Source organism: Rhinatrema bivittatum, chromosome 6 (assembly GCF_901001135.1).
Source record: "Rhinatrema bivittatum chromosome 6, aRhiBiv1.1, whole genome shotgun sequence".
NCBI lineage: Eukaryota > Metazoa > Chordata > Amphibia > Gymnophiona > Rhinatrematidae > Rhinatrema > Rhinatrema bivittatum.
In genome coordinates, this window is record NC_042620.1 from 356,098,912 (window position 1) to 356,122,605 (window position 23,694).

At 44.5% G+C, this 23,694-nt stretch overlaps 1 protein-coding gene across 3 annotated transcripts in view; it reads left to right on the forward strand.

Annotated features, from left to right (window-relative positions):
- The window catches only part of GRIA3 (glutamate ionotropic receptor AMPA type subunit 3), a 759,693-nt gene that overhangs the window by 140,434 nt on the left and 595,565 nt on the right, over window positions 1-23,694 (forward strand). For all 3 annotated transcript variants that reach the window (XR_003857595.1, XM_029607859.1, XM_029607861.1), the window contains exon 3: window positions 21,643-21,882. Coding sequence is in view for 2 of the 3 variants with exons in the window: in XM_029607859.1 (XP_029463719.1) it covers window positions 21,643-21,882 (240 nt within the window). In the remaining variant the exon portion in view is untranslated. The remainder of the gene's footprint in view (window positions 1-21,642; window positions 21,883-23,694) is intronic.

The following is a 23,694-nucleotide window of genomic DNA, read 5'->3' on the forward strand; positions in this document are numbered from 1 at the left end:
CGCTTGTTCCTGAACACGCTCTGGATGGATTCCTTGGCTTTTGACCCTTGCTTGGACCTGACCTTGTCTCCAGCTGCCTGCCCTGACTTCAGCTTGAACCTGATCTTATCTCCAGCTGACTGCCTTGGACTTGGCCTTTCTAAGGCACCTGCCTACTTGCAAGCATGGAGTTAACTTGTTCCTAACTGCTCATCTGCTTCTGTCTGTCTGGGCTTCTGGAATCTGGATGTCTTCAATCTCGCTCTTTGGACCCCGCGTCTCCGCTGCTTCCTGGCACCCTGCCTTGGACACTCTCTCCAAGTTCAACCATGCGGAGGCCCGCCTATGACCAGCTGGCCCCAGTACCCAAGGACTCAACCTGCGGGGAATGAGGGCTGGTATTGGCAAAGCTCCAGTCAGCCTCCACTTCCTGTTCATCCCTGCCTCCCAGCAGTGGAGACCCGTGGAGGTTTCCCCACGGGTAGCGCCAACTCCACTTCGGGCCAAGGATCCACCTCCACAACAGTATCAAGCCATAGTATATAGGGAAATTAGAAAAGGTGCAGAGATAGGCAACAAAAATGATAGAGAGGATGGATTGGATCAGAGACACCTGAGAGAGGACCTGAAAGAAATTAATAAAATCATGAAGCCCAGACCCAGACCCAGGCCTGATGCTGCAACCTAGCTGAAGGCTGGGTCCTGACACCTAAACCGGGGCCTTGGGTCAGGCCCAGTATTTTTGCGGTTCCCTCATTATTCTCTTCTGACACCGTCCACTGGGATTGCGCTGGAGTTAATGAACTCTGGCGCATTCACCCCACTGAATGGTGCAATTGTTCGGCCATCTATTGGGGTGAATACACCGGAGTTAATTAATTCCGGCACAACTCCAGTGAACATCATTAGAAGAAAGAATAGGATGACGATGGAGCAGCGAGAGGCCTGGTCTCTGGGCCTAGGCCTGACCTGTGGCCGAGGCCCAGGTGTCGGACCTGGCATCCATGCCAGACCCCGGCCCTGGCATTGGGGCCTGTCCTTCAGTCTGGATTGCAGTGTCAAGCTTGTGTCTGGGCTCTGGCTGAGGTCCAGACATTGAGACCCAGCCTCTGGGTCAGGTCAGGATGTTGGGCCTGGGTTACAGCCGAGGCCCCAGCATCAAGACCCAACTTCTGGACTGGGTCATGGCATTGGGCCTGGGTCCAAGCTCTGGTTTAGACCAAGGCCCAGGCATCGGGACCCGGCCTCCAGGCTAGGTCGCAGCATTGGGTCTGAGTCCAAGCTGTGGTCCCGGCATCGAGCCTGAGTTTGGCTGACGTGTTGGCCTTGCATAAGCCGAGGGCATGGTAGGTCGCACAACATTGACCTATGCAAGTCTGAGGCTTCGGTCAAAGCCTCGGCCTTTCCAGAGGATCTTCTCTGGACCGGGTAAGTGGGCCCAGGGGGGATCCTGGCCCCTGGAATTTTTCCATGCAGAAGCCCCCATTTTCGATTTTTGGACATATTTTGTGAGGGGGGGGGGGGTTTATAGCTTGATTCATTTATTTCTCATGAATTAAACAAATCAAGCAATCCATGAACCGAAATTCATGGGGAAAAAAAACCCACGAACATGAACCGAAAATGAAAACAAATATTTTTCCCCTGTACATGCCTATATTAATAGCTGCACACTTAAAAGGTAACACCTGGTATGAGACATGCATGTAAATGCTAATTTTAGCAAATGTCTGCTAACATTTTTCAAGACCAGTTTGGCATGCATGCTAGGACCTTTCTGTATAGTACACTATTTTTTGTGCATGCTAAGCCCTATATATTTATGCACTATTGGATAGATAAAGTATAACTGAGTGGCGAAGTTAACTGATTCATTTTAACTAGTATGCTCTGTCCAGATATTCAGCCATAGTCAACCAGCCACAAATGCAGCTGAATATCAAATTATAGGGGTAATTTTCAAAAGGATTTACATGCTTAAATCTTGGTTTTACATGCATAAATGCACTTTAAAAGGTGAATTTTTAAAGCTAGACGCAGGCTACAACATGCGTGTGCCCACCCGATTTTATAAACTATCCACATATGTGCACAAGCATCAATGCGCACATATATCACATTGAGGAAAAAAGGGACAGAATGTGGGCGGAGCATGGGCATTCTGGGGTGGGGCCGAGAGATATGCTCACATATACCTACGCACCTGGGCGCACACCCAGAAATATTGCAGCGCAAAGTTACTTCTGCTATGGAGGTGGGGTAAGTCTGAATAAAACCATTTCCAGGCATCTATGAAGTGTTTGAGGGGTCTAGGTTAACTGGGAGGAGTACAAACTAAAGAACCAGGGGGCTCTGGAAATCCTAGCTGTAGACTGGGCAGACTGGTAGACGAAATGGTGAAACTGGTCATGAGCTGGATGTGCCCCTGTTATAAAATTCCCTCACTTGCATGGCTCGAAGCCAACATTATGTTGCTGTGCACGCACACACTTGAGATCAGGAGCACACATTCACACGCAAGGCCTATTTTCTAACATGAGTGCGTACTTGTGTGCAGGATATAAAACTTCAGCGTATGTTCCTGCGCGCCCTTATCCGTGTGTATATGTGCGCCTGTGCACCTATTTTAAAGTTACCATCCCTGCACATGTGGGCTTTTGAAAATTGCTCCAATATGTGCTATTGACTTATAAATAGGTTTTAAAAGTGTAAGTGCACTTTAAATAGGGATGTGAATCGTGTCCTCGATCGTCTTAACGATCGATTTCGGCTGGGAGGGGGAGGGAATCGTATTGTTGCCGGTTGGGGGGGTAAAATATCGTGAACAATCGAAAAATCGCAAAACCGGCACATTAAAACCCCCTAAAACCCACCCCCGACCCTTTAAATTAAATCCCCCACCCTCCCGAAACCCCCCCCAAATGACTTAAATAACCTGCGGGTCCAGCGGCGGGCCGGAACGGCAGCGGTCCGGAACGGGCTCCTGCTCCTGAATCTTGTTGTCTTCAGCCGGCGCCATTTTCCAAAATGGCGCCGAAAAATGGCGGCGGCCATAGACGAACACGATTGGACGGCAGGAGGTCCTTCCGGACCCCCGCTGGACTTTTGGCAAGTCTCGAGGGGGTCAGGAGGCCCCCCACAAGCTGGCCAAAAGTTCCTGGAGGTCCAGCGGGGGTCAGGGAGCGATTTCCCGCCGCGAATCGTTTTCGTACGGAAAATGGCGCCGGCAGGAGATCGACTGCAGGAGGTCGTTCAGCAAGGGTTCCGGCGCCTCGCTGAACAAACCTCCTGCAGTCGATCTCCTGCCGGCGCCATTTTCCGTACGAAAACGATTCGCGGCGGGAAATCGCTCCCTGACCCCCGCTGGACCTCCAGGAACTTTTGGCCAGCTTGTGGGGGGCCTCCTGACCCCCACGAGACTTGCCAAAAGTCCAGCGGGGGTCCGGAAGGACCTCCTGCCGTCCAATCGTGTTCGTCTATGGCCGCCGCCATTTTTCGGCGCCATTTTGGAAAATGGCGCCGGCTGAAGACAACAAGATTCAGGAGCAGGAGCCCGTTCCGGACCGCTGCCGTTCCGGACCGCCGCTGGACCCGCAGGTTATTTAAGTCATTTTGGGGGGGTTCGGGAGGGTGGGGGATTTAATTTAAAGGGTCGGGGGTGGGTTTTAGGGGGTTTTAGTGTGCCGGCTCACGATTCTAACGATTTATAACGATAAATCGTTAGAATCTCTATTGTATTGTGTTCCATAACGGTTTAAGACGATATTAAAATTATCGGACGATAATTTTAATCGTCCTAAAACGATTCACATCCCTACTTTAAATCCATAAATGAGCTTTTGAAAATTGCTACGATATCTGCTACTTTTACCTAGATAAATCCTTTAGAAAATTCCCCCCATAGTCTAACCACACAAAATGTGTACACCAAGATTTAAGGCAGTTATTGCGTGACCGTACCTAGGTGGATAAATTTACCCAGTTAGAGTTGAATATTGCAGCAGCTGGCTAAATTTAAAAGCCCTGCCTCTGGCACACTTCCATCTGGCTCTTTCTTTTCCCAGCTAGATCTGTGCACACAGCAATTTTGCATGGACAGATTTTCATCGGACAAAAGTGGGAGGTGGAGGAACTTTTAACAGGTTAGATTTCTGTGGTTAAAAGCCCATTTTTAACTGCAGAAATCTACTGAATATCAACCCCTATAGCTGAGGTCTCCCATAGTCAAATTCAGGTTTGATATGGTTGCTGCATACACGTTTGCTGCTAAGACCTCTGATGGAAAATCAAAGGTGTATTCAAGGTATTTACTATCTAGAGCCTGTGCCTAGCTGGACAGTCTTACTACAATTAATTTTTAATTGCTTGAACATGCTGCAGTAGCACATTGCATTCATTAAGTGGGAGATATATGGTTTGAAACCCCCCCCCCCCCCTGACTAGCAGCAACACTGTGTACCGCTGTGCGGGCAGCCTGCATTTAGGTCCTTGACCCAGCTTCTGTTCATTAGGCTCATTAGGGATGCTGCGGCGAGAGAGCTCATAGTCCCTAGGAAGAAGTGCCAGCCATCACACAGCAGTGACATTGATTGACTGGCACGGAGGTGTACTTGTGCCAGGTTCCAAAGGGAAACCATGGTCTCTGCCTCTCAGTGACAGCGATAGCTGGGTTGGAATGGAGGGAGGTGAAGAAGCATAGAGTGAGGAAAAGCCCCCAGCTGCAACAAATGAAGGCATTTGGTGCCTTAGCCAATTAGATCAGATTCTGATCCAGCTGATACCCAAGAAAGCTGACAAAGAAGAACAAAAAGGGAAATTCATGCACTTGAATTTATATTATTAGTAAACTATACTTTTTTCAGAATAAGGGGATTTTAATGCTTCTATCAAAGAGAACTGTGAGGTGCATATTCATAAACATTTAGCCGGCTAACTCAGAAATTAGCCAGCTAAATTAATATTTTGACACTTATCTGGCTAAATTCTAGCCAGTAGGGATGTGAATCGTTTTTTGACGATTTAAAACAATTGTCAGATATATTTTAAATCGTCAAAAATTGTTAGAGCCGCGATACAATGACAATTCCCCCGATTTATCGTCAAAAATCGTAAATCGGGGGAGGGCGGGAAAACCGGCACACCAAAACAACCCTAAAACTCTCCCCGACCTTTTAAAATAAATCCTTCTCCCTCCCGAACCCCCCCAAAATGTTTTAAATTACCTGGGGTCCAGTGGGGGGGGGGGGTCCCGGGCGCGATCTCCTGGCTCTCTGGCCACGGCTGCGTTGAGAAATGGCGCCAGTGGCCCTTTGCACTTATCATATGACAGGGCAAAGGTAGCGCCGGCGCCATTTTGGTTCCTGTGACCCGACGTCACGAGTGCAGGAGATCGCTCCCGGACCCCAGCTGGACCCCCAGGGACTTCTGGCCAACTTGGGGGGGCCTCCTGACCCCCACAAGACTTGCCAAAAGTCCAGCGGGGGTCCGGGAGCGACCTTCTGCACTCGGGCCGTATTGCCAATATTCAAAATGGCGCCGGCGCTACCTTTGCCCTCACTATGTCGACATTAAGATTCCAAGTCTCCAATAAAGGATTAAAATTTGACATCTTGGCTTCTAATCCTCATTTTGTTGCCTCCACGGCTTTGTTAGACGGCCTTCCTTGTTGCTTTCTCAACAAATAAAATTAACACATACGCAATGACTCAAGTGGCATGTATGAGTGTACTTCCTGTTTTACAAGCCTCGAGAGTGCACAAGCACTTGCATTATCGAGCATAAATGATAACGGGGTAAAAGGGGCAGTTTACAGGCCTTCCGGGGTGAGGTTCAGGAGTACATGCACAAGCTGCTGTTTTGTAAACGGTATATGCACGCTCTTTACCAAATTTGTCTGTCCACTTTTGCACCTGATACCTGACTCGCACAGCTGAAGTCACGCGTGTCTTTTGTCTGCAGTTTTTGGAGCGGGAGGTCCGGGTGAACTGGTGGGGGGGGGTTCAGGGTGAAGTGCTGGAGGGTCTGGATGAACTGGCAAAGATCTGGGTGAACTGGTGGGGGGGTTCAGGGTGAAGTGCTGGAGGGTCTGGATGAACTGGCGGAGGTTTCGGCAAACTGTTGATTCCGGGTACATGCACAAGTATTTTCAGAAGCGGGATAACTCGTACTATATAAAATATTATCTTCTGCATTTAATTACAGGCTATTATGCCCACAAAATATATGTATGGGATTTTATAAAATGGGCAGAGAAAGTATGCGTGTTCCCGCATTACAAATATACACGTATGTAATGAAACATACGCGCATATTTTGGGGGCAGAAATACACAGTATTTACAAGACGCACAGCTCCTGCACACAGTTTATAAATACTAGCAGAAGTCACCACAAGCCCATTTACACATGCGGATGGTGTACCGAGGAGGATTTTGAAAGCTGGGCTGTTAAAATAATCTTGCCAGATTTACAAAAGATTCAGCAATAACTGGCACATCTAGTAATGCTGAGGACTGCGAGATTAACTGTTGAATAGGATATATTTACCAGTTGAATTAGGTGTGTTGATGGCTGCGGAAAATAATTGTCAAATGGACTTCAGTGCAGGCAAATGGAAGCTTATGCAACTTGGCAGCAGTAACAAATGCGCTGCAATATGAGCTGGATGTAAGGAAATTGGTGGCAGTAATACTGAAAAGGATCTCTGTGTCACTGTTCATGACCTATAAAAGTTGATGCAATGTTGAGAAGTGCCAAATATACTGGCCCCCCAAAAGGAGAAAAAATATGTGGAGAAAATAATTGTTGTTCTGCATCTTTGCTAAATTCTAATGAGACCATAACCTGGAGCATGCTAAATAATTTATGTCTGCTTACATCAGTCTTGACATAGCACTCTGAAATGTATGGACAAGCTCTGCTTGATTAATTAGAGGAATGGCGCCATGAAAGCAAAGGTCATGGCAGCTATTCCTAAAGATATATATTAGGTATACATTTATGCATATTTTTATGTTTGTCCTGGAGTTTGGAGAAAATGCTGACACCAGTGCTTTTAATATATTTTAAGGATATTTATTATTGTTTATTGATTTGTTATTCATTGAATAAGGAATAAAAAATATTTTTCAATGCATGCCTTCCAAATACATAAACTGGCCCATTCTGCTGGCAATCATGTGGTGCACAGGAGCTAAAAATATGTACTTATTTATTTAGATATATAATTATTTATTTAACAAATTTATAGCCTGCAACTATCTCCAAGGCTCTAGAAGGGGTGCAACAGTACATCCATAAAAACGTTCAAAGTGAAAAGCAAGACATGAACGCTTTATTGCAAACGTAACATAAATGTATATCTAGCCATTGTAACAGTGATGTCAGGGGTGGCCAACCAGTATCTCATGAGCCCCATGCAGCTCATTGATTTGATTCATCAGTTGTAGTAAGCAGAGGGTAATTCAGGTCCTTCTCTCTGGGCCCAGGCGCTGTCACAGCTCCTGCAGGTGGCAATCCTCCCCCTCAACAGCAGCCTGCTTACAGGAGGATGTTGTAGGACTTACCACTTCTGCCTTCGTGCTGGCTATTGAGAAAGAGAGGAACACTATGTGCAGGAATTTTGAGCCCTGGAGCTTGCTAGAGATGTGCATTCATTTGAAACAAAACTGTAAAATGGGACAAATGAGGGAATATTGCTTTTTGTTTCAAATGAACTTTAAAAAAAAATGTGTTTGTATGTTTCATTTTCAACAAAAACTGTTCTCTATCAACCACAAATGAAAAAATCCACAAACAAATGAAAAAATTAAAATCCCAAAAACTAAAATTGAACAAAAAAATCCACAAAAAAACAAATCAACAAAATGAAAACTAAAAAAATAAGTGTGCACATCCCTACTATTTGCCGCTGTGGCACAAAAGCCAGATCAGGGACTCCCTGCTGGTAATACTTATCTGCGCTATAGCAGATCTCTGCCAGGAAGGAGAGACTGAAGGAGTCAACACCTGACACCACATTCCCACTAGTAGGAGAAGTGGGGGGTTTTCTTTTTTAACTTTAAGATATTTTATGAAGGAGCTATTTTTATTATTTCAGTCAGGTTAATGGGGATGGGGATGATGAGAGAGGGAGGAGTGCAGGGAAGAGAGAGGGATATGCTGAGCAGAATCAGAAAAGGAAATGGCAATGCTGGGCAGAACCAAGGAAAGAGAGATACTGGGTAGAGCATAGAAAAAGAGAGCAAAACACTGCTGATTAATCTCTCCTCTCTCTCTCTTCCCTCCCCAGCCCCTACAGCTTCTACCTGATGTCTCTCTCTCTCTCTCTCAACTATACTCTGCTCATAACATCTCCCACAAGAAAAATGACAAGGGCTTGGCACTGTGGAGAGGTGCAAAGTAGCATAAGAAATGGGGCAGGACAGAGAGAGGGTAGAGGCAAGGATGGAAGCGAGAGAGAATGGGGGAGCCAGAGAGAGAAATAGAGTAGTTTGGCTAGAGAAGGGATGGTGAGACAGACTGGTGGTGATGAGAAGGTTGAGAGTAGGTTCTGTCTAGAGGAAGGGGAGGGGTGGGTAAGGGTCCTCCATCCCCAGCTTCTCAAAGATGAGATGTGCATTCTGGTTTTGTGGCTCTTGGTGGGTGAATATTTGGTCACATCTGCACTGTTTGTGCCTCCCCCCCTCCCCCTTAGTCTGGACTATGAAATACCCTTATGCTTGGTGAGGAGTACCACAGGAGAAATGCACAATAATAATCACGCAGCCCCTCCCCCCCCCTTTTTTAGCATTTTCCTCTGTGACCCATTATAACATTATAAAATCAGTTATGTATTCAGCCCCCCTCCCTTTTTCCCCCTCCCCCCTTACTTATATAAGGCGTTTGATGGCACAACCTTTTTTTCTCTATTAAGACTCTTTTATTTTAAATATAAACTATTTGTTCTATTGTTTATATGCCAATTTGTGTAACTTTTATTCCTTTTTTAATTTATTCTCTAATCTCTTTTATTTTATATTATTTTTTGTAAACTGTTTTGATAAAACATTTTAAAAATGGTATATAAATACTTTTAAATAAATAAATAAGTAAAACAAACAAACAAATAAATAAATAACTAAATAAATAAATAAATAGATAAGATTTATCTTTGGGCTCATAGCCTGAGTGGGAGATGAGACAGGATGTGAAGGAGTGTGTGTTACAGAGAAGGAGCCTATGGGAGTGTGTGAGAGTGACCATGTGTCTTTGAATAAGAGAAGGAACCTATGTGTGAATGAGAGAGAGAGGGGGAACCTGTGATTGAGGGAGTGTGTGTGTGTGAGAGAGAGAGAGAGAGAGAGAGAGAAAGAGAGGGCACCTGTGAATGACGGTATGTGTGAGTGAGTGAGAGAGAGAGGAACCCTGTGTTATGCAGTGAGGATTAGTGTCTGAGTGAGAGGAGCAACCTCAGGTGTGTGTGAATGAGAGAGGGGAGTGAGTTGGACTGTGTGTGTGTGTGAAAGAGAGAGAGAGAGAGAGAGAGAGCCTGTGTAAGGTTGTGAAGGTGTCTGTGTGAGAGAGAGAAAGGGAATGTGTATATGTGAGATTGAGAGACCTTATGTGTAGGAGAGCCTGTGTGATAGGAGCAAACATGCATGTGTGTATGTGAGAAAAAAAGAGGATAAACATTTGTGTGTAACAATACCCCTCCCCAGGGTGTGGAGAGCTGGCACATTTCTATCATAAGAACACATCCTTGTTAGTTTTAATCATTGGGTGTTAAGAACATAAGAAATTGCCATGCTGTGTCAGACCAAGGGTTCATCAAGCCCAGCATCCTGTTTCCAACAGAGGCCAAACCAGACCACAAGAACCTGGCAAGTACCCAAACACTAAGAAGATCCCATGCTACTGATGCCAGTAATAGCAGAGGCCATTCCCTAAGTCAACTTGATTAATATCAGTTAATGGACTTCTCCTCCAAAAACGTATCCAAACCTTTTTTTAAACCCAGCTACACTAACTGCACTAACTACATCCTCTGGCAACAAATTCCAGAGCTTAATTGTGCATTGAGTGAAAAGAATGTTCTCCAATTAGTCTTAAATGTGCTACTTGCTAACTTCATGGAGTACCCCCTAGTCATTCTATTATCCAAAAGTGTAAATAACCGATTCACATCTATTCTTTCAAGACATCTCATTATTTTAAAGACCTCTATCATATCCCCCCTCAGCCATCTCTTCTCCAGGCTGAACAGCCCTAACCTCTTCAGCCTTTCCTCATAGGGGAGCTGTTCCAGCCCCTTTATCATTTTGGTCACCCTTCTCTGTACCTTCTCCATCGCAACTATATCTTTTTTGAGATGCGGCGACCAGAATTGTACACAGTATTCAAGGTGCAGTCTCACCATAGAGCGATACAGAGGCATTATGACATTTTCTGTTTTATTAACCATTCCCTTCCTAATAATTCCTAACATTCTGTTTGCTTTTTTGACCACCACAGCACATTGAGCCGACGATTTCACTATATTATCCACTATGATGCCTAGATCTTTTTTCCTGGGTGGTAGCTCCTAATATGGAACCTAACATCGTGTAACTACAACAAGGGTTATTTTTCCCTTGCACTTGTCCACATTAAATTTCATCTGCCATTTGGATGCCCAATCTTGCTATTTTGCAATACTTTTTTTGTGCTTGGAATATTTTTTTAAATATGAGTTTTTAATTATTGAAAGTTATTCTGTTGTCAGCTATTTTGAAATATTCTTTTTCAAAATATTGGTTTTACTATTATTGAGAGGAAGGAGGTCGGGGTCGAGGTGTAGGGTGAGGGGAGCAACAAGACTGAAGGTTTGCCCAGGGTGCCTAATACCTTTGCACTGACCCTGACTAACATACTCATTGGAGCACTAATAGAGAAAGGTTGCAGGGAAAAGTAGCAAAGCACACAACTTTCAAAAATTGTCTTTACCCCTGAGTACTTAAAAGAAGGGGGGAACAGATCCACCCTAATGTTACAAGTTTGAAAAGGGTGCTCCCTGTCCCAAACACAAAATTGTGTGAAAAAAAAAACAATCAAGAAAATGAAGTCCCTCTTGATGATGGAGCTGGCTAGAATTCAAACCAAATAGATGAGCACTGCAGTACTGGAAGGTCTCTCTCCTGGGGAGCTTCCCCTAAAGGTTTACTTGATACTAAACAGAAAGCAGGTCTGGTTTCAGTATCTTACAGAAAGACCACAGTCAACCAGTTTTTATTTTCTGGCAAGGGTTTATGCTTGACTTTAGCTGAAAAGCTGAAGCAATTAAGATGAGATGCTGAATTTGGGACTAACGGCAAAGAAATAAACATTTTCCCTCCTCTACTAAAATACTCTCTGTGCAAAGTTTAAATTACTTAACTCATTCTCATAGGAGAGTGATCCAGCCATTTGCTCCTGGGCCTGGATATCTCTGGAAAGGAAGTCTCTCATCTCTCAAGCTCCTGACTCCTCTGCCCCTTGTAGGGATTTTACATGTAGCTTGGCTATGAACCAAGAAAAGCTGTCTGTCTCTCTATTTCCTCACGAGTGAATCTTCAAAGCCCAGCACGTGCAAATACCAGGGGATACATGCATGGTGAGGCCCTGAGCACACCGAGTGCATTTTAGAAACCTTCTGGTATGCGCAGAAGTGCCGGGCTGACTCAAAGGGGCGGGCCAGGGGATGGGATTTGGGCAAGGAGGGGCAGGGAGGGGTGAGAAGGGGGGCCAGCAGCCATTAAGCCCTGTCCTGGGCAAGCGTGCACCAGCAGCAGGCCGGTGCATAGAAGTAACTTCTGCTTCAAAGGAGCAATATGTAATTAAACAAAAAAAATGTGTCTAGATAGGAAGGGTTTAGGGGTAGGGGAGGAGAGGAGAGCAGAGGAAAATAGGTAGGAAGGGTAGTTAGGGGAATAGGAAAGTTCCCTCCTAGTCCGCTCCTTAATCGGCCATACATGTGCATGCGGGAATCACATTTTATAACATGCATGCATCATCATGCGTATGTTATAAAATCCCCACACACCGGGATTTTGAAGGTCTATCCCTCTGAACACAGACTTCTATCTTTCCCTCTCAATAATTAGCTCTTCAGGAGAAGAACTGATTGCAGGGCTTCCAGAGGCACTCCTTTCTTCCTGGCTTTTGGCTCCAACTCCTGGCCATTCCTACCTCGCACACACAGAGCCAGACAAATTGTGCCTTTTATTTCTTAAATGGTCTCCCAGTATTCCTTTGGCTTTCTCCTCTGATGGTTATGAAGTGCTGTTCTGTTGGCAAGCTAAACGGTACAGCCCTTTCCCAACTTGTGAATACTATGAGTGCTGGATACTGGTTCTTGCAGAACATTTGTCATTCACAGGAGAGCACACAGGGGTATTTTTATATTCTTTACCTTGGCTGCAAATGCTTGCAGTCTCTGCAGGGTTGAAAACCCCTTTTGACAGGTTCAAAACACATCACTCAGATTTAGATACAGCTAGGTCCAAATTGTAAGGCGCCAACACATTATAGGTTCACGGGGGAAGGAAGCTTGATACATAGCTGATCCCCAGGAGATCGTGTCCAGTTTATATAGTTGGAAAATGGACAATTTACTTGCAGTTTAGCCTTGTCACCTCTGTGATGTTGCTCTTATGTGGTTTTTCTCAGTTTGCTGTTGAATGATTGTCTTATAAGGACCTTACACACCAGCGACCTGAAATCCTAAAAAAAAAAGCCTGGAAGATGCATGTTTTCAGGCTATGGGACTTGCAATAATCTTTCCTAAGGTTATGGACTGTTTCCAGTTGGTTTAAGCTTGGAATATGGGCATGGTGATAGTGTAAATAAGAAGGGCTATCAGTACAGTTTGTAAATACTCGAAAGGCCAATATATGACTTGCTTAGGAATATTTTTACATTGGATAATATGGAAAAGATTAGTATATATATTGATATTAAAGAACTACCATGGAGTACTGCTTTATCTGACAATCCATTAACTGGAAACTCCCATTATTTGGAAAATTTCAGAATCCCTGTGGCCCAGATTGGCCCCTAAAATACAGCACAGAAGACGGTCTGCCAAAGCCAGGAGGTGACACATGAAGATACTGCCATTTCTTCATGGCATTGTGGCCATTATTTATGCAGTAAAGATCCCTTAATCGTTCTTTTTGAAGTGGATATTTATGTTTTCGCCGTCGCAGTTTGCGCAACACAGCCGTTCAGGCATGAATGACTGTAACCGCGGATGCAGCTTTACAACTATCAGGGAATGCCAGTCCTTGTGTGAGCCATACGTTACATTTTATCACGGTGAAAGCCCCTGATACTGAGGTGGAACTCAGCCTGAGTCGGGTGCCCTACCTCTAAGGTGACTGGTTTGCGCCCCAAACTGACCCCCTACCTCCACTCCACGGCCCGACCAGACCTCCACAGCAAGTGGCTGCCAGTGATCCACATTTGTGAAGCCTTCCACTTTGGTACTTGTCTCTGCACCCTCCCCCAACCCTACTTCACTTGGCTTACAATGTCAAATCAGCTGCAAAAAAACATGCAGTGCTCCGTAGATCATCTGTGAAATACAGGACAGTTTATTTCTGCTCACCAAGGGGGTCTGGTCGAGCTGTGGGATGGGGGGATGGAAGGAGGGGTGGAACTCCCATTATCCAGAAAAGCCTAATACTGTATCTAGAATGGCTTTGGTCTTGCCCGTTCCGAATAAACAATACGCGATCGTATTTTATTAGGTTACGAATGAACCATTATTGAGCATTTTTAAAAGAAAATTGGATACTTTCATGATCCTACAGAGTATTAACAAATTAGATAGCAATAGACAGAATAAATGGACCGTATAGTCTTTCTGTTATTATATTCTATGTAGCAATGTGCTTCATTTGCAAATGACATGAAAATATCAGCGATATTTGTCTTGTCATTTGTCATTATGCATGCAAAATGGCTTAAACCACTTAATGAAATATTATTCTGTAGTTTGGGTCACTTCAGATGCACTCTTTAAAAAAAAAATTATCTTTGGTCTGAGCCCACCCAATCTTTTTCAGCTCCTACCTGCTGTTTAAAAGCCTTTTAGACAGATAGCATAACAGTTATGAAGGCTTTTCTTTCATAATGCCTAGTAAATGAGACCCTAAATGACTCACCCGGCTATATTTAGCTCTTATCTGGCTAAATTCTAACTGGGTAACTAGCTATGTGGCTATCAATTCTGGTCTGGCCGTAGGGCTGTTCTAAAGTTAGCCGGTTATAAGTAAGATAGCCAGGGATACTCAGCAGCACGACCATGGATAGGTTTAACCAGCTCAATAACTGAGCCGCATAGTGGCTGAAAATGGACCCCCATATGACTATATAGTCTCCCTATCCACACCAACTACTCAGCTTCACAAGCCCTACCATTTCCTCAGGGATCCTCTGTGCTTATCCCATGATTTTCTGAATTCAGATCCTGTCCTTGTCTCCACCACCTCCCCGGGGGGGCTGTTTCATGCATCCACCACCCTCTCTGTAATGAAATACTTCATTCAATAAGTCTACCTCTTTCACCTTCATCCCAAGACGCCTTGTTCTAGATCTTCCTTTTTGTTAAAAGAGGCACCCCTGTGTGTGGAAACCTTGGCTCTGGCTTTTCAGCTAGGCACCCCCCAACCCACCCTGATACCCCCCCTTAACTTCCTCCCCCTCAAAGAACATCCCCAATGACAAGCTGGCAGCAGGAGTCTACCTTTATCTTCTTCCAGCTCCTTTCCAACATGGGTCAGACAATGCCGCACAAGTTACACTGGCTATCCATAGTACAGAGGGAGGAGGGGTCCCCAGACCTGACATCATATTTTGTTTTTTTATTTGAAGAAATTAAACAACATACATAAAGCAAATGACTATTGAAAATGTCACAAATAAAATGACAAAAATATAACAACATAATGACACAAAATAAAATATTTTTCCATGCATATCCTTACTTCTATGTTGTGTTGTTTCTATGTTAACAGATTACTAAGAAGACTGATAATCAGAAGACAATTGAATTCAATTGGAAGCAAGTCGTTTTTTCAAGTTAGAAAATATATACCTAGCTTTAGTATGCAATTAGTTATTAAGAGGGTGACTTTCAAACACCTCCACCTGGCCCTACAGATGTGTGTATATGACTGTGCGGAGATCTGCTACAATATTTTATAACCTGTGCCTAACTGGTATGTGCAGATTATAAAATATGTTTTTGTTTATCCCCTAACAAAAGTTTCCTTATGCATGAATATCTGCAATGCATTGAAAGCGCGTACATTTCCTACCTATTTTACAAACATTTACGTGTCTATTTTAGATGCAAAAAACTTGTGACTTGCTCGAATTAAATCTTGTTTTACATGCGGAAGTTGTTATATTTTAAAACACGCATGCATAATTGAAATCACCAGTTTGCTGAAACCTCCACTTTCTCCAGGTCATCAAGACCCTCCTAGCTCTTCACTCTGAACTCCCCCCAGCTCACCCAGACCTCCCACCCAACTAATACTAGATAATAGACGAGTTATCAGTTGAGGAAGATAATTAGCAGATGCAAAATTTCACAAATAAATTGCCAAATGCATGCACGTCTCTTTAAACATAGCAACTTGCTTGCGTGCTTATTGGCCCTGCAGTGGAACACCCCACTTTTTTTGTACACCTAAACGTGCACCCAAGAATGAAACTACAAGTGCCCTTTTCATGTTTATAAAATAGCATCAGGGGCGGTTCTATAATGAGGCAGGGTGAAGCCCCCGCCTCAGGTGGCAGAAATTTGAGGCGGCAAAAAAATGCTCCCCTCAAAATGGCTTTGCGGCGTCTTCCTCAAATTGCCCTGAGGCAGTCCAGCTGCCTGACTGTGCCTCCTACATTGCCCTCGTGACTGCAAAGTACTCTGCACATTGAAAGAAAATGTGCAGCATCCTACACCACCACCACGCTGCGCAGGCTCTCTGTTTTTTGTTGCCTCCACATGTTCATGCTTTGGAGTGTAGCTGAACAAGGGGATCTTCTTTGCCAGCTTTCAACTCTTTGGCACGCTTGTGGCCTGGGTGGGAGGAGCAGAGCTACTTTCTAATTTGCTTCCGGTTTACTTCCCATGCCGACGCTATGATGCCTGTGTTGGCTGCCTCCTGCCTCTGTGGCTCACAAAAATTAAAAGTAATTAAAAAGTTTTTAAAAAGCGGCAATGCTAAGCCTTTCTTCTGTGTTCCCTCTACATCTGCTGCTTGGTCACTCGGCAGCCTGCACTATGGGCGGGAGGAAGCTGTATGGCCAGGCAAGAGGGGGACTGCAGTTAAAAAAAAAAAAAAGCCGATTGCTGATGGTCTGGGATTTTGGGGGTGGGGGCGCAGCCAGAGAGTGGAACGTGATAGCTGGTCTTCTGATCTGCTCCCTACCAGCCACCGCCCTACCCCAGACTCAGGTTCCTGAGTGTGTGTGCGCTGCCTCAAAGTCAGCTCTTCATCCCCCATCCCCCGCTCCCTCCCAATTTCATTATCTTCTGCTGTGCAGCAGAGCCAACTTCGAAGCAGCACACATACATAGGGATCTAAGTCTGGAGCAGGGTAGGGGGTGGCTGGTGGGAAATATATCAAAAGACCTGTAATGTTGAATAAGCAGGCTGCTGCAACCTGCAGGTCCCACTCTTAGGTAGCAGAGTAGCTTCTCCACACTCCTGGAGAGGGACACTGGTCTGGTGATAGAAACTGGTGTGAGAGAGAGGGTGACAGTGATGAGAGAGATGGGTCTGGGGAGAGGAGTTGACAAAAACTACTGAGAGCCACAGAAAGACTGGGGAAAGCAGTAACAGTGGCTGGTGAGAGTCAGAGAGAGCGACTGATCTGGGAGGGAAAGGTGACAGTGATTGTGACAGAGAGCGAGAGAGAGGCTAATCTGGGGAGAGGAGTGACCATGACTGGTGAGAGCAAGAGAGAGACACTTCTGCAGAGAGGGGTGACAATCAGGGGTGATTCTATCATGAGGCAGAGTGAAGCGGCGTCCTCAGGGAGCAAAATTTTAGAGCAGCAAAAAGTGCCCCTCAAAATACTCCTGTGGTGGCTGCCTCATCCTGCATCCACACCCAGACAGAAAAAAATTGCCTGCCACCCCAAATAATGCCGTGCCCATGGGGATCCCGGGCCCCGTAGGCAGAAAGACAAACCTAGTGTTGGCGGCGAAGAAGTCTGACAATATGCAGCCAGGAGTATGAATTGCCCAAGGGGCTCCCAAACCCTGCAGAAAGTCATTAACGACAGCGGCACAGGATTATGATATGCCCAACAGGATCCCAAGCCCGTGGGATGAAAGACATACCCTAAGATGGCGACACAAGATTTTGATGTACCCCACTGGATCCCAAGCTCGCAGGCAGGAAGACACACTCATAAACTGGTGGCATGGAATTATGATGTGCCCATTAGAGATGTGAATCGTGTCCTCGATCGTCATAACGATCGATTTCGGCTGGGAGGGGGAGGGAATCGTATTGTTGCCGTTTGGGTGTTTAAAGTATCATGAAAATCGTGAGCCGGCACACTAAAACCCCCTAAAACCCACCCCCGACCCTTTAAATTAAATCCCCTACCCTCCCGAACCCCCCCCCCCCAAATGCCTTAAATTACCTGGGGGTCCAGCGGCGGTCCGGAACGGCAGCCGCTGGACCCCCAGGTGAACGACCCCTGCTGAACGACCTCCTGCAGTCGATCTCCTGCCGGCGCCATTTTCTGTACGGAAAACGATTCGCGGCAGGAGATCGTTTTCCGGACCCCTGCTGGACCCCCAGGGACTTTTGGCCAGCTTGGGGGGGCCTCCTGACCCCCACAAGACTTGCCAAAAGTCCAGCGGGGGTCCAGAACGACCTCCTGCAGTCGAATCGTGTTGGTCTATGGCCGCCGCCATTTTTCGCCGCCATTTTGAAAAATGGCGCCGGCTGAAGACAACACGATTCGCGGCAGGAGGCCGTTCCGGACCGCTGCTGTTCCGGACCGCCGCTGGACCCCCAGGTAATTTAAGGCATTTGGGGGGGGGTTCGGGAGGGTGGGGGATTTAATTTAAAGGGTCGGGGGTGGGTTTTAGGGGGTTTTAGTGTGCCGGTTTTCCTGCCCTCCCCCTTCCCCCGATTTACGATTTTTTGACGATAAATCGAGGGAATTGGTATTGTATCGTGACCCTAATGATTTTTGACGATTTAAAATATATCGGACGATATTTTAAATCGTGAAAAAACGATTCACATCCCTAGTGCCCATGAGGATTCCAGGCCCCACAGACAGGAGGAAAAAGATGGTGATTGAGATGAAAGGGAAGTGGTGGGGTGTGAGCAGGGGAGGGCTAAGTGAGAGAGAATGGCATGGTAGAGGGGTTAAGTGAATGATATGGGTTGGAAGTAAAGCCAAGGAGGCTGAGTGAGTGAGGGGGGATGAAAGAGAAAGTGGGGTAAGTGATTGAGGAGGAAAACAAGAGAAGCAGTTGAGAGGGAAAAGAAGGGAAGGTGGTACAAGAGGAAGCATGTGAATGATTGCACGTGTGTGAGCATGTGAGAGAGTGTGAGAAAGCATGTGTGTTAAGCATGTGAGGAAGAATGTGTGTGACCATGTGAGTGTGTATGTATGGGTATGAGCATATGAGAGACTGTGAGCGAGTGTGTGTATTTGAATATGTAAGCATGTGATAGAGTATGAGCGAGCATGTGTATGTGTGTGAGTGAGTATGCATTTTGAAAATGAGCATCTATTTCTTAGAGTATGTATATGAGAGAAAGTAGACAAAGTTTATGTGTAGCTCTCCTTCCTACACTAATCCAGGACAATTTCAAGGTGACTAAATCAAAAGTTCCCAGGTATGGAAAACTGGGAATTTTTTTATCCTTATTAATTTTAATGATTATTGAATGTTTTATGTATCTACTGTTTTGAAATATTTTATTGGCTTTTGGGAACTTTTTAAAATTTTGTATATGAATTTAATTATATAATGGTATTCTATTCATCAGCTGCCTTCAAATATGTACTTTTTATTTGTATGGTTTTATTATTATGATTGTTTTATATTTCCTAATTTTATTGTTTTATGAGGAATGGTGATGTTTCTTTTTTTTCCACTGATGCATTACATACAGAGTCTGGCTTTTTGCAGTTTCCAGTACAGTTTTTGTTTCCAGTACAGTTTTTGTTTGTGTGTTTATCTTTATAGTTTGTCACTTTATTCTGTATTTAGCGAGGATCTGTCTATGTTCTGGTGTGTAATGGAAGTGAAGAATTCTGCTACTGTGTAGTTTCTGTGTAGGGATCTATAGTAGCCTGGCTTGTTCGGTTTTCTTATTAGGTTTATTGGTGTTTTAGGGCCTGGTGTAATATTTGCAGTGTTACATTTTCATGCGTAGGGTTCTTACTTCTTGAGTGCTGGCATTTAGGGTCATTTTGCTATGGGATGTTTACTACACTGTAATTGTACTTCAGTTTATTCATGGCTTTCTAAGGGCCAAGCCCAAACCCAATGCACTTTTTACAATAGATGTATGGACTCCAAGTGTCTTTTTTGCAGGGTTTCCTCATTCTCATGACAGCACTGCATGTAAATATAACATCCATGTTGTTGTACTTTGAATGTCTTTTTTCATATAAAATCTGTTATTATAACTGCATAATTTTTGTGTGTTTGAGCTGGGAGGATGGGTGCAAACCTGTAAGTTTCGCCGAGTGCCTAATACCCTTGCACTAGCCCTAGCCATTCACTTATCTCCCACATTCCTGGATACGAATGCTAGGGAAGGTTGGGAAGCAGATGATAGGGCTCCCAACTTCCTAGAAATGTTATCACTGACACTCTTATCTGGGAACTCTGACCTCTGCCTGCCCACTTCCAGAGCATTTCCAGTAATCAAAAGGGCCAAACTCCAAAGGTAACCTTGCCCCCCCCCCCCCCTTCCCTTCCCAGGGCCATCTTGATGATTTGAACTGCTTCGTGCTTTGGGGAGGGGGGGAGCCTCATTTCAGCCCTCGCCTCAGGCAGCAGATTGGCTTGAGCCGACCCTGAATAGCATGTGTATAAGTGCAAGCTACTTATGCGCCCATTTGCTAATTTTACATATGTACATTTTTAGAAATTCACTCCTAAGTATGTAGATAATGGGAGGGAAATATACAACTGTATATTTGTACTTCTAATAGAAACTGAAAAAGGACATGCTTACATTTCAGAGAGAAGAAGGGCAAAAAAAACGCAAAGGCACAATATTGAAATAGCACATTATTGGCCCTCAGATTTAATTCCCTAAATCTTCAAGAAAGAAGAAAAATGCACAACCAAACTTGTTCACACAAAAAAATCGTATAAAAGTTCCACACAGTGCTTTAGGGCCTAAATTATACAAAGAATTTTGTAAGTTGTCTGCTTTTATGCATATAGCACAAAGTGTAATGCGAGCTAACCTGTATAAAATGAGTGGGCCGTGCAGATGCTAGCAGGTGAGCTATTTCAAAGTAATTTCCTTGATCAGATTGTAATGGCAGAGCCATTATGATGAACAGAGAGGAGTTTGGAGGTTCATCATTTAGGTACATTCATGAGCACATTCATTCTTACTCAAGAATAGACATATCAGCAGTTTTCTGACTTCTACACCCAAGTTATAGATTATGATTCAACAGCATTTAAAATACAGTCAGGCCATTCTGCATTATAAACTGTTTAATAACCATATCGTCAAAGAAATCACAAGGAAGGCTCAAATGGTTTGTTTGTAAGGAATATGGCTATGGAGAAATGTGAATAGCTAGAGCAAACCATTTTTTCTTTTACATAAACATTTTTATTGGTGAATAACAGTGAAAATAAAGCTACAATACAGCTTGTAAGTACCATGCATTATTCTTATCCATAGACCAGTTACTGCATCACAAAAAAGGATGATTTTTTTTTTTTTACTATTTAGTTAGAGTTTTTAGTACTATGGTAGATGCATTTCATGAAAATGTAGATTGGGGCAACAATAACTGTTTGTGCTGTCAGAAGCTTTCTTTAGGAATTAGGACAGAATGTTCTATGAAATGAACAGACAGGTAATAATTAAGCCAATATCTTGCAGATATCTGAAAATGACAAGTGTACTCTAAATATGCAGCAAATACAGTGAGGCCTCTTTGAGATTCTCATTACTCCATATTCCATAATCTTAGTGCAGACTATCATGAAAATATACATGATATCCATCGACTTCAATGGAAAATGTATTGGCTCGCCATAAATTTTAAGACTGTTTTGAGGACTGGCATTGTGTATATACTATTTAAAACTCATACTATGTGTATTTTTTTATGATATATAGTCAGTGATGTATATGATTTGGGGCAGTGGTTCTCAGCCCAGTCCTTGGGACACACTGAGCCAGTCAGGTTTTCAGGACACCCACAATGAATATGCATGAGATAGATTTGCATGCACTGCCTCCATTGCATACGGATCTATCTCCTGAATATTCATTTTTGGCTGGTTGGCAAAACGTTTTCGATTTTAAGACGCTAACTGTAAATGAAACCGTAAAGACATGTTTAGAACTGGATGTTCATAATGAGGTGCAGTTAAACTACTCCAACTTTAGTCATATACTGAGTCTCTCCTTTCGTTTTAGTCTGTTCACAGTTTTCCAGAGGAGTTTATGCCATCTTTGGATTCTATGACCAAATGTCAATGAACACGCTGACATCATTCTGTGGGGCTCTGCATACATCCTTTATCACCCCAAGCTTCCCAACAGATGCAGATGTACAGTTCGTCATTCAGATGCGACCAGCATTGAAAGGAGCAATCCTGAGTCTTCTAAGTGACTACGACTGGCAAAAGTTTGTATATCTCTACGACACGGAAAGAGGTAAAAGCAGACATTTAAGCATGGTGCCATCCTTCTATGAACAACTAGGACAAACGTTGAGTTAAATGTCCTCTTCATAATCTAGTTTGAGCAAAAGAAATCTGTAGTCCCTGATATTTGTTTGTTAGCTAACTTGCATAGAAACAGATGGCTTTAGCTGGACATGGCATATATGGACCACAGCAAAAAACTTGGTAACAAAGTAAATGGATGGATATTGTTCAGTACACTCATTCTTACAAACTGGTATTTGTATATAACATTAACATTTGGTTCCAATAAATATAGGGAAATATTCGACAATCGGTTTGAGGTGAACTTTCTAAAGATTTAACCAGTTAACTTTGGGAGTTAGCCAGTTAAACCTCTGCTTTTAGACATTTTCCCCACCGTCAATCGATTAAATTTAACCACCTGAGTTCAGCTAAAGTGGCCTTCCTGGGGTGAACTAGATTCACTAGATTTAGGGAACTTTTCAGCTGAAAACCTAACTGCTTAGTGTGGCTGAATATTACCCGAAAGATCGCCTAAATCTAACCGATCACCTTATCTGCTCTGCTTTTCTTTGAAAATGGACCCCCTAAGTGAGTCTGCTAGAATTTATCAAAGAACTAATGGAAGCTAGTAATTTTAAAGAATGTATAAAGTACATAATTCCTATCTGTAACTGAATGTGATAACTGGTTCTTATCTTGCAAAAATGTATGTGTACCTTTCTTGTAAGCAGCTTTTAGGGATTTGCCTGATAAAGATGCTGTATATGCAAGATGAATCTCTCCATGATCACTTATATAAACTGCAAGGAAATATGTCAGCCCAGTGATGAAATTACATTACCTGCATTATGCTTTCTGAGACATAATGAGCTAAAAAGGTTCTAAACTTGGCATGTTATATTCTAGGGATGTGAATCGTTTTAGGACGATTAAAATTATCGTCCGATAATTTTAATATCGTCTTAAACCGTTATGGAACACAATACAATAGAGATTCTAACGATTTATCGTTATAAATCGTTAGAATCGTGAGCCGGCACACTAAAACCCCCCTAAAACCCACCCCCGACCCTTTAAATTAAATCCCCCACCCTCCCGAACCCCCCCCCAAATGACTTAAATAACCTGCGGGTCCAGCGGCGGTCCGGAACGGCAGCGGTCCGGAACGGGCTCCTGCTACTGAATCTTGTTGTCTTCAGCCGGCGCCATTTTCCAAAATGGCGCCGAAAAATGGCGGCGGCCATAGACGAACACGATTGGACGGCAGGAGGTCCTTCCGGACCCCCGCTGGACTTTTGGCAAGTCTCGTGGGGGTCAGGAGGCCCCCCACAAGCTGGCCAAAAGTTCCTGGAGGTCCAGCGGGGGTCAGGGAGCGATTTCCCGCCGCGAATCGTTTTCGTACGGAAAATGGCGCCGGCAGGAGATCGACTGCAGGAGGTCGTTCAGCGAGGCGCCGGAACCCTCGCTGAACGACCTCCTGCAGTCGATCTCCTGCCGGCGCCATTTTCCGTACGAAAACGATTCGCGGCGGGAAATCGCTCCCTGACCCCCGCTGGACCTCCAGGAACTTTTGGTCAGCTTGGGGGGGGGCCTCCTGACCCCCACAAGACTTGCCAAAAGTCCAGCGGGGGTCCGGAAGGACCTCCTGCCGTCCAATCGTGTTCGTCTATGGCCGCCGCCATTTTTCGGCGCCATTTTGGAAAATGGCGCCGGCTGAAGACAACAAGATTCAGTAGCAGGAGCCCGTTCCGGACCGCTGCCGTTCCAGACCGCCGCTGGACCCGAAGGTTATTTAAGTCATTTGGGGGGGGTTCGG